The 17,481-nt window shown below is 42.3% G+C and overlaps 1 protein-coding gene across 3 annotated transcripts in view; it reads left to right on the plus strand.

Annotated features, from left to right (window-relative positions):
• Positions 1-2,951: 2,951 nt before the first annotated feature.
• Positions 2,952-17,481, plus strand: part of kiaa1522 (KIAA1522 ortholog) — a 39,353-nt gene continuing 24,823 nt past the window's right edge. Inside the window, exons 1-2 of one of the 3 annotated variants that reach the window (XM_038724541.1) lie at positions 2,952-3,513; positions 4,156-4,545. In XM_038724541.1, the coding sequence (XP_038580469.1) occupies positions 4,314-4,545 (232 nt within the window). In that variant the 5' untranslated portion in view covers positions 2,952-3,513; positions 4,156-4,313. Of the gene's footprint in view, positions 3,514-4,155; positions 4,546-12,966; positions 13,499-17,481 lie in introns of those variants that run through there. The other 2 variants (XM_038724542.1, XM_038724543.1) reach the window with 2 other exon arrangements.

Consider the following 17,481-nt stretch of genomic DNA (forward strand, 5'->3'; position numbering starts at 1 on the left):
GGACAGAGCGTTTGCTGTCAGGGCCCCGAGGCTCTGGAACAGCCTGCCCGAGGAAATCAGTTTGGCTGAGTCAGTGAACTCTTTTAAGTCCCTTCTTAAAACATACTTTTATAGGAGAGCCTTTCCCGATCTTATTTGATTTTATTTTATCCCTTTTATTTTTATTGTATTTTACTAATTTTATATTTATCTGTATTTTAGTCTTTTCAATGTTTTCATGCTTTTATCTTGTATTGTTTTTGTATTATTGTCTCTTGGGTATTATTGTCTTGTTTTTGAAAAGTGCTCTACAAATAAAGATAATTATTATTATATTAAATGTTACGCTAACATGCTAAACTAAGATGAGCACGATAAACATTATGTGATGGACCACCGTCACTACGGTTGAGTATGCGCTGTGACTGCCATACCAACAAGCCAGGAGTTGTGGGCAAGTTGCATGTTTGGTACCCTGTGTAGGCCTGGGTTCAAATCAGCATTTTAGCATGCTGACATAAATGTTTAGCTTATAGCATTGCTGTGCCCTAATTACTGCATCACAGCCACTAACGTGGCCATAGACTCTATTTCAGTTTAATTTACTGGATTAGCCAAAACAAGAGATCAGCATCTAGGTATTTTATCGATAAACCTATCAATTGAATAACCAGAAAATTGTAAGTCTAACTTCTTTGGATACAGACATTACATTTATTACGAAATGCAATGCAGTTCCGTTAGTATAGAATTCACCATAAGCTGAATCTTATTTAATCGAGAAACCTATCCTCAATTTAATTTCCAGAAAATGCACTACATCATTATACTGTATACCCCAATGTTGTGATACAAAATATACCTTATATCCGTGATGTAAGATTTTATCCATGAGGCACCATAGGCTCCTTGTGCTTACTGTTATGTTTTGGACTTCTCTTCAGACAGTTTGTACTTGTTTTGGACAGTAGTTGTGTTTTTTGTGCACACAATATTCAAGATACTAACTCAATTTCATTCCATTTATTCATACATAACAAGGTCATGTATCTCTATAATTATGTGTCCATGAATAAACAGAATTCCTGCATGTCTATATATTCTTCCACTAATGCTAGAAAAATAGAGATGGAGAAGGAGAAATACAGAGGGGAACAGAGTAAGGGAGGATTGGTGATACATTCCTCAGTAGGCTCATAGTTTTCTGGTGGTTAATGATTTTGTACCTCTTACTGCACACTCACTCGCTCAGAGAATGTACAGCCCCCTCGCAGACATACGGATGGTTGCTGTTTTCTATTGTATCACCATGGAAACTGTTAAAACATTTCAATCTGTTAGGCATGAGTGACCTAAACTATGACTCATTTTAACCCCTCCCAACACACCAGTACACACTTTCGGTATGGATTCCCCCACCACATGCACTGCACACAGACAGAGAAATCATGAATCATCACTCACTAAATAATGCGCAGGTTAGATTTTTGGAGAAAAAAGTAAATTAACTTTTAATGATTTTTTTAGGGGAAAAAAGGGCATCTGCCGTATGATCTCAATTTGACACAATATTTAGTGCGTTAAGCAAATTTACTCCATATGTTTGAATCCACTCTTGATCCTTATGCTTCTGAATGATGTTGGCTCATGAGATATAGCAAGAAGCTGCCGACTAGCACCGAAGGAATCTGATCTACTTGAGGCATGAAGGCCATTACAGTTGCAGCATAAGAGCGCCACACTGACAGTGACATCCTTAGGTCGTGTGCCAGAATTATCCCAGGAATCCCAACAGACAGGTAATTTTGCTGCCTCATCTCAGGAGCTAAGCGAAGACAGTGACCCATAGCTTACTGTCAATATATGAAACAGACCTTGTGAATATGACAGCGTAAGAGTTAGTTGATATCTACCTTGTGTCATATCAGAAAGATACACAGTTATTTATTTGTTTTGACGTCAACTAGGGCTAGATGCAAATAAATATCTGTATGGAAATTATTTTCAACTCACCTGTAATCGTAGAAAATAGTGGCTTTAGCTGAGAAGACAAAAAAGATCTGGACTGCCTGGAAAATGATATGGATATGAGTGTAAAAAGTTATTGTTCCCATAACAATTATTGACAGCTGTTGTTAAGCCAGGTGCTTTGTAAGGTTGTTATTGCTGTTTATTATAGCTATGAAAGCTAAAACTGCAGGAGTTCCACTTTAAAAAACAAACAAGCAGCATTATTTTACCTGTACTTTGCTGCTCTGATTAACAAGTTTCCTTCTGTGATGTTGGTTATTTGTGTCAGTTACTGTTTAGCAAAGGCGATACGAGAGGTAGAGGGTGGGAGTTTTGACAGTTCTGTATGGCTGCTGAAAGAGATTTGTTGTTTAACAATAAACATGAATCGGTCTACCTTCTTTGGATACAGACATCACATTTATTACAAAATTCAGTGCTGTTCCGTTAGCATAGAATTTACAAGAAGCTGAATGAAACCAAATGTTTCTCATATACAAATTGTATTGCAGATTGTCACAGGTGCGTCTACCTCCTCTAACCCCTTCTTCCTCTTCCTTACCCCAGTGGGACCTCTCTACATTCAAACCAGATGAGCCAGTCCCACAACACACACACACACACACACAAACACACAAACATGCACTCCACCCACTTCTGAGTGTCACCCCCCACCCACACACATACAGTGATGTCAGCTTGTCTCGTCCCCACCACAGTGCAATCTCACTTCAGAGTTCAGTGGCAGAGCTTGTACTGTATGTTGGGGTTGAGCACAACTGGACAATAATTAAAGGTAACTAGCTCCCTTGTGACTCGCCCTACCTGTCTGTTTGATTGTTTGTGTGTGTGTTATTTTTAACAAGGTATATCGGGTTTCCACCTGGCTGGGCAGTGACAAGAAAGAGCCACTCCCTCCTATCTGCAGAAAACAGCTGAACCTCTTCACCTTTGCCAGTCCAACACCAGACTGCTCAGTAGTAATCCCAGGGAACCTTGCCATCTGGTTTCCTTTTCCTCTTTTTACTGCCCCCTCCCCTACATGTTGTCTTGTATTTTGACTTCCATGGATACACTGGTCCACGCTTGTCTTTCCTAGCTGCCATGATGTTTCGTGGCCCAGGTGTTCCCCTCCTGAGGGATACTGGGGTGCCTGCACCTGATCCCCGGAACGGGGGCTAAGAGGAAAGACATAAGGAAAGCAAACAGCAGGACAAGTAACTACTAATGACCCGTGCAGCTCCCGTGAAGGACTCAATGCTGGAGCAAAAATGCTAAATACTGGCTGTCTGGAACATGAGGAGAAGCAACTAGCGCTGGAATGGCGCGGCTAACTCCTAACAACACTGTGAGAGGTGGGACGAGAGGCTGGCTCTCATGCAGAGGGAGGGGCTCATACTCAGAGAGCATGGACCTTCATTCACTCTGTTAAACACACACACATGCACACACACACGCTCTGCAAAGCTGTTCTCAGGCTGAGAGAAAAGAGGAGAGCAGAGGAGAGGACAGCTCGCTCGCTAAGTAAGTTGTATACAGTTATGTTCTGTCTGACCATTTTACAGCAAATGTTTTGGATTGTATGCTAATGTGACAGCATTTGCTTTCTTTACATGTGTCTTTATGTAGTAAAGTACGCATTTTCACTTTGTAGTAGTTTTCCACTGCTAGTTTTAGTTGAATTGAGCTTGTTTCTCTTCACCAACTTACCCATACACAATTTTCTACTGATGTGAACCACATGTCTCACATACACACACATAGATGCAGCAGACATCAAGCTCTCCTCCCCGGGGGCTTCTCTACATATACAAAAATGAGAAAATAGAAAAAGGGTGGGGATGAGTGGAGGGAAAACTTTAGTAGGGCAATGTGGGACGGCTCTTGATACATTGTTATCAGTTAGGCTGGTGTATTTTCTTGTTTCCTCCTCTGCTTTTATTTTCAAAATTCTTTATTTCACAATCCTTTTTATTTTGTAATAATCCTCTGTGAGTTTGACTTATTCCAGTTAATCTCCCTGTTATAATGAATCTGCTCATTTCTTCATCTTGTTCTTGCTTTTTATCGTCACTCTATTCTCCCTCTGGCTTTCATCTTTACCCTATTTTTCTGTCTTTCAATCTCGCCCTCTCTCTCATCCTGCTGATCTCATTGTTGTCCCAGGTGGTGACAGACAGGAAAAACAGAGACACTGAGCGAGGCCCAAGAGGGACAGAGGGGTTAATCAAACTGTGGAGAGCAGGGACGTTTCAGATCCTCTGAGAAGACACACTGATCCGAGTGGAGGCACCGGACCTTAGCTGCCAGGACCAACCTCCAGGATGTCCCGGAGGAGGTCTACAGGCGACCTGGTGCCCAGGGACATCACTGAGATCTTAGCCCGGGAGGCGAGGGCTCAGCGTGGGCAGAAGAAGCCGGGAAGCTCCCTGGGACAGGCCTTCAGCTGGTTAAAGGGGAGCCGCAGGAAGAAGAATGTCGGCAATGGGCTGAACCGAACTTGTATTGGTGTGACAGATGCCAAACTGGGACTTCAGAACCATGACCCTACAAAAGGTGAGTGGGTCAAGATGTTATATTGAACCTTTTTTAATTTGAGGTGATCAGCTGATGCTTCTATGACAAATGACAAGACAATAGAGGAAGCTCCTAGGTCTCTGAAAATGACACCCTTGCAAATATTTAAAGGTTCAGTAGGTAACCTTTATAAAAGTAACTTTTTGGTATATTTGCTGAAACTATTACTGTATCCGGACAGTAGTAGACGGATAATTAAAGGTTCCTCTGGCTCCTCCTAGTGCTCCTAATGCCATTTGCAGGAATCCACCCCAAGTCAAAACAGCCAGGAGGAGTCTTTAACACAGTGTCAATCACTTCTCGTGCACGAGCTGTGCATGCTCTCACTCACTCAATATCAGTATCTCCAGAAGTTTTGCAAACACAAAACATGTATGTGAACACGGAGCTTCGGGCTTATTGTGTTCGATGCCATGCCGCTTGTATCAACGAGTGGCAAAGAGGCATGATGTGTTGAAGAAAAAAGTTCAATAGACGAGGCTCAGTATTTTGTCACAAAATTGAATCACTTTTGAATTACTCATTATAGCTCACTTTGTATATATGAACGTGAAAAACAAAATTTTAATGCTAAATCTGAACTAATACTATTATATAATTAATCTGTGATATCATTAATGCTTCCCCCATCAATATTTTTACATAACAGTGGATCAAATGTCAAATATCTGTTAGGTGAAAGCTGTCGCTCACAGTGGCGAACCCACAGAAATCTGACTGCAGTTCCATTCAACTCTACAAAGCATCTTAGCATCTTTCAGCTCATTGTTTTGATTTTAAGACCTACAATGTTAAGTTTTAGCAAACAGCAGACAGACCAGAGTCAGCGATTATTTGGTGAACATAACAGCCCCCAAGTGGCCAACAAATCCAATTAGTTCAGGTTTAGTAGAAAAAAAAACTATTAAGGTAAGCTTCGAAATATAATTTCATCAAACTGCTAGCTATTTTCAAGGAAATGTATTTTGTTTCCTTAATTACCAAGGTTATGCTTAACATACTTTCAAACGGATTAAGAAAGGATCATCTAGAGAAAATCAGTGTGATAAAAAAGTTTCTGTCTCTGGTAAGAGGTGCATGAAAGTTCTGTTCTGTTGCCAAGGTTCACTTTAGTTCAGAAGATCAGAGTTTTTAAGGATTTGATTGTTTGGCAAGTCTACTGTATAATTCTATCTTGTTTTGTCTGCCATCATCACAGGCTGCATAGTCATGATGTTTCTGAGAAATGTGTTGCCTTTCGGATTAAGATGGGAAGGTAAAAGGTATTTTGTTATCGTTAGGACATCAGTCTGTACATTTTATTACTGGGAAAAAGTGACGCACACCCAACACGCCCACACGACACAGGGGTCTAATCCCCCTTTCTGTTTACTGATGCGTTTGCTTGGGTCGGCAACACAGAGATTACCCACAGTCCCCATTTCCTGTTTTTGTTCCAACTCTAAAGCCACCCCTTTCTCTTCTGTCATTGTGTGTGTGTCACTGTAGTGACTATCCAACAACTCTTGGAAATCCAGAGTCAAAGTCTTTCAGACCTTTTTTTGGTCTTTTGTGGTTTTTATGCTCGTTCCGCCTAAAAGGGACTTCCATGATCCCTTATTATGCCTTACATTGTGGTTTTGTAAGGTCTATGGAGAACTATGAATGCTGGATGGGTAACAGACAGTAACTTCATTTGAAACCAAAGATTAACTAATAATTCCCCAACAGAGGATGTGGTTAAAGGCTGATGGTAAGAATGTGTGGGAACCATATTTTTTGGCATTTTGTCTCCGAGATTTTCTGATTTTAAGACTAATGAGGTCCACTGTCAAGCCGGTCCAAGAAACGGATCGCAGATAATCATGAACACCCAAAAGTGACCTAGAGATGGCTCGCTCACTGTATTCCCTTATTGTTTCACAGCATTTTAGATTGTGTTTATTGCAAGAAAATTGTTTTTGAATAACTGTAGCTTTATTGTTGTTGTTTTAGTTTGTCTGTTGACTGATTGTGATTGACCAATGTAACTGCAGACGGGTTTACTATTGGTTGTTTTAATTAGAGCAGAAAGTGGAAGGACTCTTAATGCTCACGATATTCCAAAGTCGATCATTAACAGGATCTTGTCAAAGTTAACCTGCTGTCAACATACAAAGGAGGTCTGTAGCCTAGGGTGTCCTGTCTTATTCTAACAGAAGGAACAATCATGCCGTTTGACCAACATGAACAGCTGGTGCTTTCTGTCTCACCTGTGTGTGTCTGTGTGTGAATAAACTGTTTGGATTGTCTTGTTAAGCGAAGCCTGTTTTCCCACCAGTAAATTCTTCTTCCTGAACCTTAACCAACCTGAAGAGAAAAAGCACAAGTCTGTACAAAGAAAACTGTCAGACTGTCACACACAGACACACACACAGACACACACACACACACACACATACTGCACATATACTCACACACGTCATCATAGTCCCCTTGTCTAACAGCTTGTTATACAACAGCTTGTACACATACATTTGCAATATGTTTAATCCATACACTTTATTAGTGTGGTTATTTTTACATTTTCCCCATTTCCAAAGCAAAAGGATGGCTCACTATCATAAGTTTCTTTTTGACAAAGTGGCCCGTCCTGTCCGATCTTTATACTACTATCATTGTCCTGCTAATTTCAGTTGTTAGCTGTTTGCTCTTTCAACAAAGGTTTCTGAACCAGTGAATGCATTAGAAACAAGTGGAAACAACTCAATCAGGTAACATAAGCTACATCTACAACCCCTCCCTTATTGCTACTTACAGACACTTGACATGATGTTTCAAACACCAACAAAACAGAACAAATCTGGCTCTATTCTCCTCCAGTGGGCCACTGCACCTTCTTGTTCCTGCAGCAATGACATGTGGCTCTAACTATAACAATGCCATGGTAGGTGGGTTTACATTGGCCGTGTCGTCCCGACATGCCTGCCTCAGATCTGCTCGTCCGTGATCCAGAGCTCTGCAGTCCAGCGCTGACTGCCGACTATATTTTACAGATTCCTCTCCTACACAAAAAAATTTAATAATAACACTCTTTGATGTGCTGAATTCCTGGGAGCCATTTGTGCGGGCATTTGTGTGTGTGTGTGTGTGTGTGTGTGTGTGTGTGTGTGTGTGTGTGTATCAAGGGCAGCCAGGATGCCAGATTGGGCCTAGAGTTATGCGATAGAGAGGAGAGATTACAGCGAATCACAAAGCCCAATTCAGCCTTGAGAGGACTCCTAGGGAACACTCTCTCAATGCTTTTTTAATTAGAGCGATGTCTCAGCACACACACACACATATGCCCACGTACAAACGTCTCTCTTTCTTTCACATTTTTCAGTCTCTTTTGCTTCATTACTGCATATTACTGTTTTTGATTTGCTTCCCAGATTGCTTAATGCCCTCTATTCAGCACTGCTGTGGGTGTGTTGGTCTTCACTGTTTATTATTGTGTAATCAGCGTGTGTTCAAAGTTGTGTGTCGACGTCTGCAGTGCTGTGTGAGGGCGTGCGACCGAGTGCTACCCTGTATCAGAGGGTATCTCTGTGTTTGTGTGTCAGCAGCATATTGCTGGGCTTAGGGAGGCGCCAATCCAGCCCTGGCACTCATTACATCACCTCCAAACACACACACACTCACACACACACACACACACACAAAAGGGCATATAGAGCCCCTGCAACTACCTGCTTTACACAACACAGCCCATCTTCAGCTGCTGGCTGTTTCAACAGTGAGGTCATTTTGCACAGGGATTCCATGTGTTTGTGTGTGCAGCCATTATTTTCTACATGTGTGAAATCATGTGTGTGTGCGTACGTGTCTGTATGAGAATACTTCTTAGTGGGTCACAAATGCAAACTTTGTTCGTAATGGATCCCTGTCTGTGTTTGAGTTTCTCTAACTGCATGCGTGTGGCTGCCACATCACAAAACACAGTCAGGGTGTGTAGATTCACAAACTATATTGCCGATTACAGGGCTAGCAGAGTAACTGAAGAGCAAACATCTCATTACATAGACAACTTTGTATACAGCCTTAGCTCTATTACAGGCCACAACTCAGGGCTCCTTTAAATGCAATTTGACAGGATGAAGAAGAGTGAGTGGAGGGCAAAGAAAGGCATGCGGCAGAGAGGGAGGGGTGTGAAAGTTTAATGCAACCACACAATGATCCATGTGAACATCATTCACCGCCGCTCAAACACACACACACACACACACACACACACACACACTTTGATGAGTGAGGTAATTTTACCTGGGTAAACAAATACCTCATCCATCACCGCAGACCTAAAGCCATGCAGGTGAGGTAAACGTCTCCCAGGCGACGACATTGTGAGGAGCATGTAGCTGTGTGGCAGCAGTACTGTGGGGCAACAATAGTGATGTCGGAGTAAATCGTCTTTCAGGTCACGTTTAATGTGAGGAGGCACCGTAGAGTAGCGCGCAGAGGTGCGTTGCAGCAGAGTGGGAGAATGAACGGCAGATGGAGATGGCGTAGGAAGAATAGGAAAGCATAATAAGGATTGAGGTTACAGCCCCCCACTCTTCATATGTCTGTGTTAATCAGATTTAATTTCACCCTCATGATGATACAGCCCTTACACACACACACACACGCAGAGCAAAACACATTGTAGAGCTTACTGGAAAATCACTGTAATGTGGAAACATACTGTGTTTGTTTGTCCTCATCATCCTTTATGATAATGTGTTTTGTCATCTTTACTGTAGCTAATATGGCATTTTATTAATATTTTACCATGTTTTTGTAGAGAAATATGAGCGCACATTCTTTGTCAAAACTGTTGCGAACAACGCAGAGATACATTTACATATACATAGGAAGATGTACAATAGGAACAATTACTAAAATGACTCGTGATCAACAACCAGAGCTTTTGTTCCATAGGCATCGTTTACGGAATAAGAGCTAATGGGTTGTTAAATAGGACATGGAGTGTGTTTGATGTGGCGGGGAAGCAGCTGGAAGACATCAGGTTGGGTGAGGGAGTGGGAGTCTGTATACACAGGCATATGCAACAGATTGACCCTCAAGACTTTGCGTGTGTGTGGCTCCTGTTATGTAACTTGTTGTAATAGATACACCTGTTGAACAATGTTTACCTGATCCAGCTGCGTGTTCCCTCTTTCTGACTTTACTCTGTGAAGAGAAGAATAGACCAGACGGTGACTAAGCAACTGAGGAATTCAGTCAGTCTTGAGTAAAGTGACATTTGGGACCATATATGTTCTGATGGCTTGGGCTGGGTAAAACATCTTGGAACACAGACCACTTTATCTTGATATGTTTGTCCCTGATTTAAGCATCAGTCTCACACTGATTTATCATCTCACTGGCCTCACACGCTCAAACTCACATATGATATAATAAGATATAATAAGGTGGAGGGTTCTAAAGCCCTTCGACCATCCAACAAGGACTTCTATGAATTATCAGGAGAAAAGGTCTCGGTTAAGAGTTTCCAGAGAACTTTGTCCACATACATGATCATTTGCTTAATTTCTTAATGTATTTAGGTACATGTGCAAAGAAAAATCTGCAGTTGTTACTTCCCTTGCCTGTAGATGGCGCACCTTGGCATGTCTTCAACTTCCGTGTAGACTGGAACTGCAGGTCCATGTCTGAAACTGTTGCTCTTGCAGGTCTGCGGCTGGATGTTATCAGAGATGTTTCAAGAGGAGACACACCGCTTTAAGAATTGTCAATACAACTCTATAGGGAAAGCTGGTAACACCAAAGATGGCGGTTATCCTGCCACCTCCCGCTAGAAATCCAGTTGTCTGCTTTTAACAGCCGAGGTGGGAATTTCAGCCAATCTTGTGGTTCCACTGATGTAAGGATCTACCACGCATGCATAGTAGAAGGATAGCCGGTAGGGTATCAGATTTTACTGATGATTCTATACATGCAGTTTTTATGTCCCGGTGACCAGTGAAAGTGCAGTTATGGCTCTCACCCCCATACATTCAGATAGGAGCCTGGTGTTGTTAGTCCGAAATAACTGCCTGGAGGCATTACCAAGATGGCTGGCGGGACTTACCTATAAGTCACCTGTTATTCAGTGGGTATGGTTTTGAGTGCTTTGCGTCAATGTCACTGTATGTCTTTAGGGCTTTTATTGTGATAGCAGTGCGTTGCCACAAGATGGGAGTGCTGGACAGATGTTGGCAGATGTCATTGGATGTGGAACTCAAACTGCAAAGAACTGTACTAAGGAGTGTCAGATGCCATGGGTGCCCTGTAGGTCAATCTAAGTTTTTTAAACAAATGTCCTAATTAAAGCCTCTGGTCCCAGACCTTCCTAATCTCAGGTACACACTCACCAAAGAAACATTTAGAAAGGTAGATTCCCTCATCCTGTCTTGAGGCCCCTGCTGGAGGTCACCCTGACAACAGCATACTTCTACACAAATGTCCTTTAATTTACTCATGCGTACATACAGACTGACTCGCTTTGCTCCCGCTTGAGTTCCCTGAAACTGTCAAGTAAAAATCTCTCTCGACAATGACACATACTTTGATCACACTCCTATTTAAATGTATCTAGGGCATGTGTGCTGTAATGCAGCTCGTAGGTGAAGGCAGAGTACCGAGCACCCGACACACACAGAGACACGCTATGGAAGTGCTCTCTCACAGCTCTATGACAGATGCGATAGTGAGCTCAGAGTACTCTACCAGCGCTGATGTACTGGGTGTGGTTCTGGTGGGGCTGCATTAACAGGCGGGATCTCTCTGTGAGCGTTTTATTGAGGATCATTTTACACTCAGTGTAATGGGGAGCTTGAATGATATCAGACTCCACTTCCATTTCTTCTTCTCTCATGGCAGATAGATTTATATACATTTACTGTAAACATTCATATTCGTAATTAGAAATTCCCAGTTAGTCCTCCTGCTCTTCAGACACTCTTTCTTTACCCAGCAGTCTGGCACCTCTCCCCTTCCTCACAACTCCCCCCTGTTAGTAAATCTGCTTTTTATCTTCCAGCAGCTCTCTGTACACATCACAAGGGGTGGGGGGTCGGGGGGGAGGTTTGAGGGGTAGGAAGATACGTGATCAGGATAACCATGATGAGGAGCTTCATCATGGCTTCATGTTCAGCTCCCTTCCTCTGCGTCTGTTTTCTCAGCTTCATGCGCAATGAGCAGCATGCTACATGCTGAGAGGTGTCATTTTATCATTCTTCTATGTGTCTCTTTCTGACCTTGTTCCAGATGACAGCTATCGATCCACAAGTTCTGGGAGGGGTGTCACCGGCATTTTGTAGACAGACAGCAAAGGTCATGACATCATCATTGTTATGGGACATACCCTGCCAAGTCATCGTGGTGTGCAGAGACTTTTCAGCACTGTAAGATATGTTCATTTTTAGGGATAGAGGGAAACAACGGAACGGAACAAGGAAGTTACAGTAAAGATGTTAGCACTTCTGCCTAGCGTTGCCCTGTTTATTGTTTATTTTGCTTCCTTATGTTTCCAGAATATTGTCCCACATTACTGTGTGTGTGCTCTGTTAAACATAAGCATTGCTCCTCTGGAATCCCCCGTCATCCCTGTTTCTGTAACTCACCCATCTGCCTTAGCATCTGTAGTTAGCTGGAATGTTCTCATCTCAAAACACGCTTTGATCTGTCCGACCGGTTGCCTGTTCATGCTCTTTTTAGTTTTTATACTTGTGGCAGAGTGTGTGTGTGTGTGTGTGTGTGTGTGTGTGTGTGTGTGTGTGTGTGTGTGTGTGTGTGTGTGTGTGTGTGTGTGTGAGGAATTTCAAAACGTGCCAGACAGGAGAGCTGTACCTGTAAAGATCACTTGAATTATTAAGAATCCTGCTGCTGTATTTGGTTCCCACTCTTGCCTTAATCTCAGTATTTATTCCCTCTTTTGGGTACTCATTCCTGCAAATAAACACCACTGATAAACTGCTCTGTTCCTATCAGCAGCTTTGTGTGTGTGTGTGCGTGTGAGAGAGAGGAATCTGTGTTTTCTCCATCACCACATAGTGTTGACAGGATCAATCAGCTGGGCTTACAATGGCTTGCAATAAAGACAACTGATCACTGCTCGCTTAAAGAGGAAATTAGGGGAGGTACACGACTGAAGAGTGCCATAAACCACTAGAGAAAGACGTGTCAATCATTCTATATGATGGAGACGTATGTGTATGTGTGTGTTTGTGTTTGTGTTTGTGTTTGTGTTTGTACTTGTGAGTATGTTGGGTGTTTTCATCTCCTCTCCAACACTGAAAAATGCTCAGCTGTGTGAATGCTCGGCTCGGGAACTCAGCGATCACAGAGGCAGGGAGTGGGAGGGGCACTTGCACACACAGAATCACACATACACACACACTACTTGGTAGTGAGCTTGTCCGTGTTGGATGCTGCCGTTGCTCCACGAGCAGGATGTACAGGACTGGAAGTGTGTCAGCTTGAAGAAGGGGATTTGTTTGTGTTGTATTTTGGGATACTGGATCTGTGTGTGTGAAAGCATTAGAGCTGGGGCGTGTTAGTTTCATAGTAATGGTGTCAGTGGGTCTTTAGCACACATACACTGTACCGTACCGTGTGTGAGTGTGTCAGCAGGACTGAATCATCGGGAGTAATTTGACCACCGGGACTACAGGTTATTGACTTTGACTCAGGGTGTGTTTTCATGCAGGAGAGTGAGGGATGTGGGAAGGTCTTAAGAAAAGGAATACAGATGTAATGTAACAGGACGACGGGATGATAGACCCCCTATAGGGGCTTGAGGACTGCCCCAAAATGGGGAACAGCGTCCAGAAGAAGAAGAAGAAGGTGCAGACAGAGAAAAACTTCTCCGCAACCCTGTCCCCGAGTCCCAACAGGGAAAAGCTTAAAGGCTACTGGCTGTTTGGACGTCGAGACAAACTGAAAACAGGTAAGAGGAACGCAGGATGTCTGGAGTGGATGCATAGATGTCGGTCGAAGTAGCTTTTCATTTGTATTTGTAGAAATTGTATTCCCATTTGGAACTGGCTTATGTAGTTTATGTAGATTGTGGGTTGCCTGTGGGTGTGTGCTCTTGTGAATTAGTTCCCACAGTAAGCTTTTAAGATGCAGAGTGACAATAATGCCATGCTGACTTTACCTTAGTCAGCTTCAAGACTTCCTGCTTATTGCACAAGTGTGCAGAAGTGGGTGGTGTGTGGGCAAGAGTGGTTAATTTTTTCCAGTGATTTATTCCTCCCGCTGACAGATGAGTAGAGTAACAGAGTATGTAATTTAAGACTCTGAATTCGACTTTGTTTGCTGCTGTTTTCCCCCAAACCACCATGCACCTCACTGTCTGTGACAGGGATACTGTCCTCAGTGTTTTGTGATCCTGTGACTAAGAGTGGGTATTATTTTATGATTGTGTGAGCGTTATTGCCAGACCATTTTACCCAAAGTGGAAAACAGAGCTTAGCCTGTCTCACGCTGATCAATGTCTCTGTTAACAGTCCCAGAAGCACCAGACAAACAGGTTTAATGCAAGCTCGCACAGACACAGACTGATGTCAGATAATGCTCTGCCACTGAGATTTGTCTGTCACAACTTTGCTGTTGACATTTTTCTATCCTCACCCAGGTCTATTTTTGTTCTACCTGTGTTTTTATACAATTCCATTGCCTCTCTCTTCTGCCTCTTAGGTTATTGTTGACAAAATGGTGAACTTTGAGTTTCTGGACACAAGGTTGCTTGTATCAACTCTAGCCTTAAAGCCATAGTTATCCATATTTGTTACATTAACATGTGAAAGGGGTTGCTGGTTGTGACAAACCCACAGAGAATCATCACTTTTTAACATCTTTCAGTTCATTGTTTAGTTTTTTGTGACCCATAACTTTACTGTTTTGGTTCACTCTGCTCTCATCATGCAGCTGTTTTCAGCAAAAAAAGCTATTTTAATGACAAGCTGGTGAACACAGTGGAGCCAGATATTTCCCCTACAGTACTGACTAAAACAAAGCTAAAAGTTGCGGCAATATTACATCCAGAAACCTGTCCGTGTTGTAAAATATTATGTCAGTATTGTCTGTGCATGTAGTTCTGCAGCACCGAGTGGCCAAAATATCAGTTATAGCTGCTTTTGATGCTTGGACCCATGCAGTTTGAATTGATCATTTTTTAGGCTGTACTCTTACTTTGCTGTAATAAACAGAGCATAACTTCACGCATTTTAAGATGCTGATAAATCTCTCTTTCTCTTTCATTTTTACTGTTGCTTGGCATATCCCCCATTACCTTCTCACCTGGTCACCACTGTACACCCATAACAAACCATCTCCAAGGCACAAACTGAAAGAAAATAAGTCTACACACTTTCGTTTTGGCTTCAGTCTACTGGTTTCTGTTCAAGTACTTTTAGGGAAACAATAATGTACCAAATCCAAAAGGCGAAGTCACTCTGCTAAAAAACATCCACTGTTACAGCAAAGGCTTTTATGTTTGCTTCAAGCTGATATTTGTAAAGACATTTGTGATAAACAGTGTTGTAAAGACTTTTCATGCACTGCAGATGCAATTTGTCCACCACAAACCTACCACGGACCATAGTGCTGACAGCTGTCATGGTTATTTGGCTATTAGTTGGAGTCGGTGCATTAGAATATTACAAAATGCATTTGTCCGCTTGTGTCATTAGACAGCATGAAATATGACCAACATTAACTGGAACCAAACAGCAATAATAATGAGACCAACACTCATCAATTCTTGACAGACTCTCATTTTTCTTGGGGAGTGACTTGTAGTCTGTATATTGAAAAACATGTTCCCTTATAATTGCCTTGAAAGTTCACTTCCTGTGTGTCACCAATATGGCTGAAATTGGTCATCGATGCTACAGGTTTCCATGGTAACAACTGACCCTACTGAACTAGAGGTCGACCGATATGTTTTTTTTCACGCCGATGCCGATACCGATACCGATCTTTTGAAATCCGGGTCGGCTGATGGCCGATTAATGCTGTCAATTTATTTTGGCCGATATTTGCTTGGTTTTTAACCTCTATTTGCACCGAACTGAAGCACAGAAATCCGCGTTGATATTTGGTGCGGTAGATAACGGTCGTTAAGGTTCCAGTGCCGTATTAGCACCGGGTCTGTCTGTAGCTACACGTTAGCAAAGCAAAGCCAAGCCAGTCTGTCACTAGCCTATAGTGCGTTGGTATCTTTTTTATTACTTATTTCTCTGCATTGAGTGACAACCCTCTCAAATATAAGACACACAAACAGAACAAATAAAAGTCTCAGATTCACTCTGTAATTGCAAAATTATTGCTTACTTATTGTGACATGATAGCAACTCTTCTGTGATAATGCAACTTCAACTACGATCCAAATTAGCCGAATGTCATGTGTCTTATTCAGGTTTTTTCTCGAAGTTGGCAGTAACATATCAAAAGTTTTTAATTAAATATAAAGGAGTAATAAGAATTGAATCCTTACCGTTAGCTCCTTAGGCACTGGATGAGGTCTGCTGCTCACTCGGCTGGACAATGACTCTAGCGGCAGCGCGCGTCAAACACGTGTTCCACGACAACACTAGGCTGCCCACAGATGCGCCTGCCTAATAATCGGCTTGATATACTTGGATATTGGCCGATGCCGATTATGTTAAAAAAATGCAGATTAATCAGTCGACCTCTATACTGAACCCTCTGTGTTAATGGTATAGAGATATGCGTCGGCTGTCCAGTAGTCCAGTTAAGGTTTGTGCGTGTGTGTGGTTGTGTGTGTGTACAAAAATAAAGCTGGACTATACTCATTCTAGATAATGAATATGTGTGGATACAAGCACATCTTGATTTAATTTTCTCTCAGGGTGGTCGGTGTCCATGTGGGCGCGTGGGATTGCCGTCCTCTATTCTCCTGTTTATGCCGCCTCATTCATTGGGAGTTTATTCAGAAACTTGGGGTATGAATGCATTCCAGCCCATTTCCTTACGCATGGGCACCCCTCCAGCACACAAACGCAGGACTCCTCAGACCGTCTTGAGATGAGGCTTGTTTCCTGTTTTTTGTGGCTACTTTTTGCTGCATAATGCCCCAAAATCAGGTCAGATTGAGCAGGAGACAGAAGAAAAGAATGCATTGTATTACATAAGCTGGCTATTGCACATGTGCAGCTGTGTTGATGCAATACTCTTCAAAGTTGTCTTCAAGTAGTTGCCTTTATTTATATACTAGTGAACCATTAGCTTACAGCCACACAGAGCATAGTGCCTCAGCGCTGCAGTAACGCAGCGTCCAGGTGTAGAAGGCTAATGAAACATGCAGGAGATAAACTCAATGAGACTAGATCCTCACCATGTGCTTCTGAAATATGTGTCATGTCTGTGGTTTTGGCCACTTTCCAAACCCTGCCTATGTCCCTCACAACACCTGAAAGGTTGTTCATGTCGGAGAACGCAACACCTCACAGACTGGGAAACGACTGGATGTCACACATGTAGTGCGAGTACCTGTCCTTTTCTGTATTTTTGGTCAAGGTCATCCACAGGGGTATACTTGCGTCTTTGCATTGCGTTTCCCACTGGACTTTGCTACAGTTGCTGACGAGCTCATATAAAAACTGAATTTTCAGTCCTTAAACCTCAAACACTGTGCTCCTGACCCCATATTATAATTGCTAAGATCTAAAGTCAAGCAGTGTGTCTCCATCATGAAGGGACACCCAGAGAGGCGCTGAAGAAGAGTTACTATTAGGAATGCAACAAATTATTGCCGTTATGATTAATTAATCTGACAGTTCTTTCCTCATTTAATCAAATTCAGCTATAAAATATCAGATAGTAGTAGACAGTTTAAATGCCCATCGCACTTTCATAAAGTCCAAGGTTATGTCTTCAAATTGCTAATTTTATCAAAAAAAAGAA

This window comes from Micropterus salmoides, unplaced genomic scaffold (assembly GCF_014851395.1).
Source record: "Micropterus salmoides isolate LMB-PRFRI ecotype aquatic unplaced genomic scaffold, ASM1485139v1 Ms_hic_scaffold_17, whole genome shotgun sequence".
NCBI lineage: Eukaryota > Metazoa > Chordata > Actinopteri > Centrarchiformes > Centrarchidae > Micropterus > Micropterus salmoides.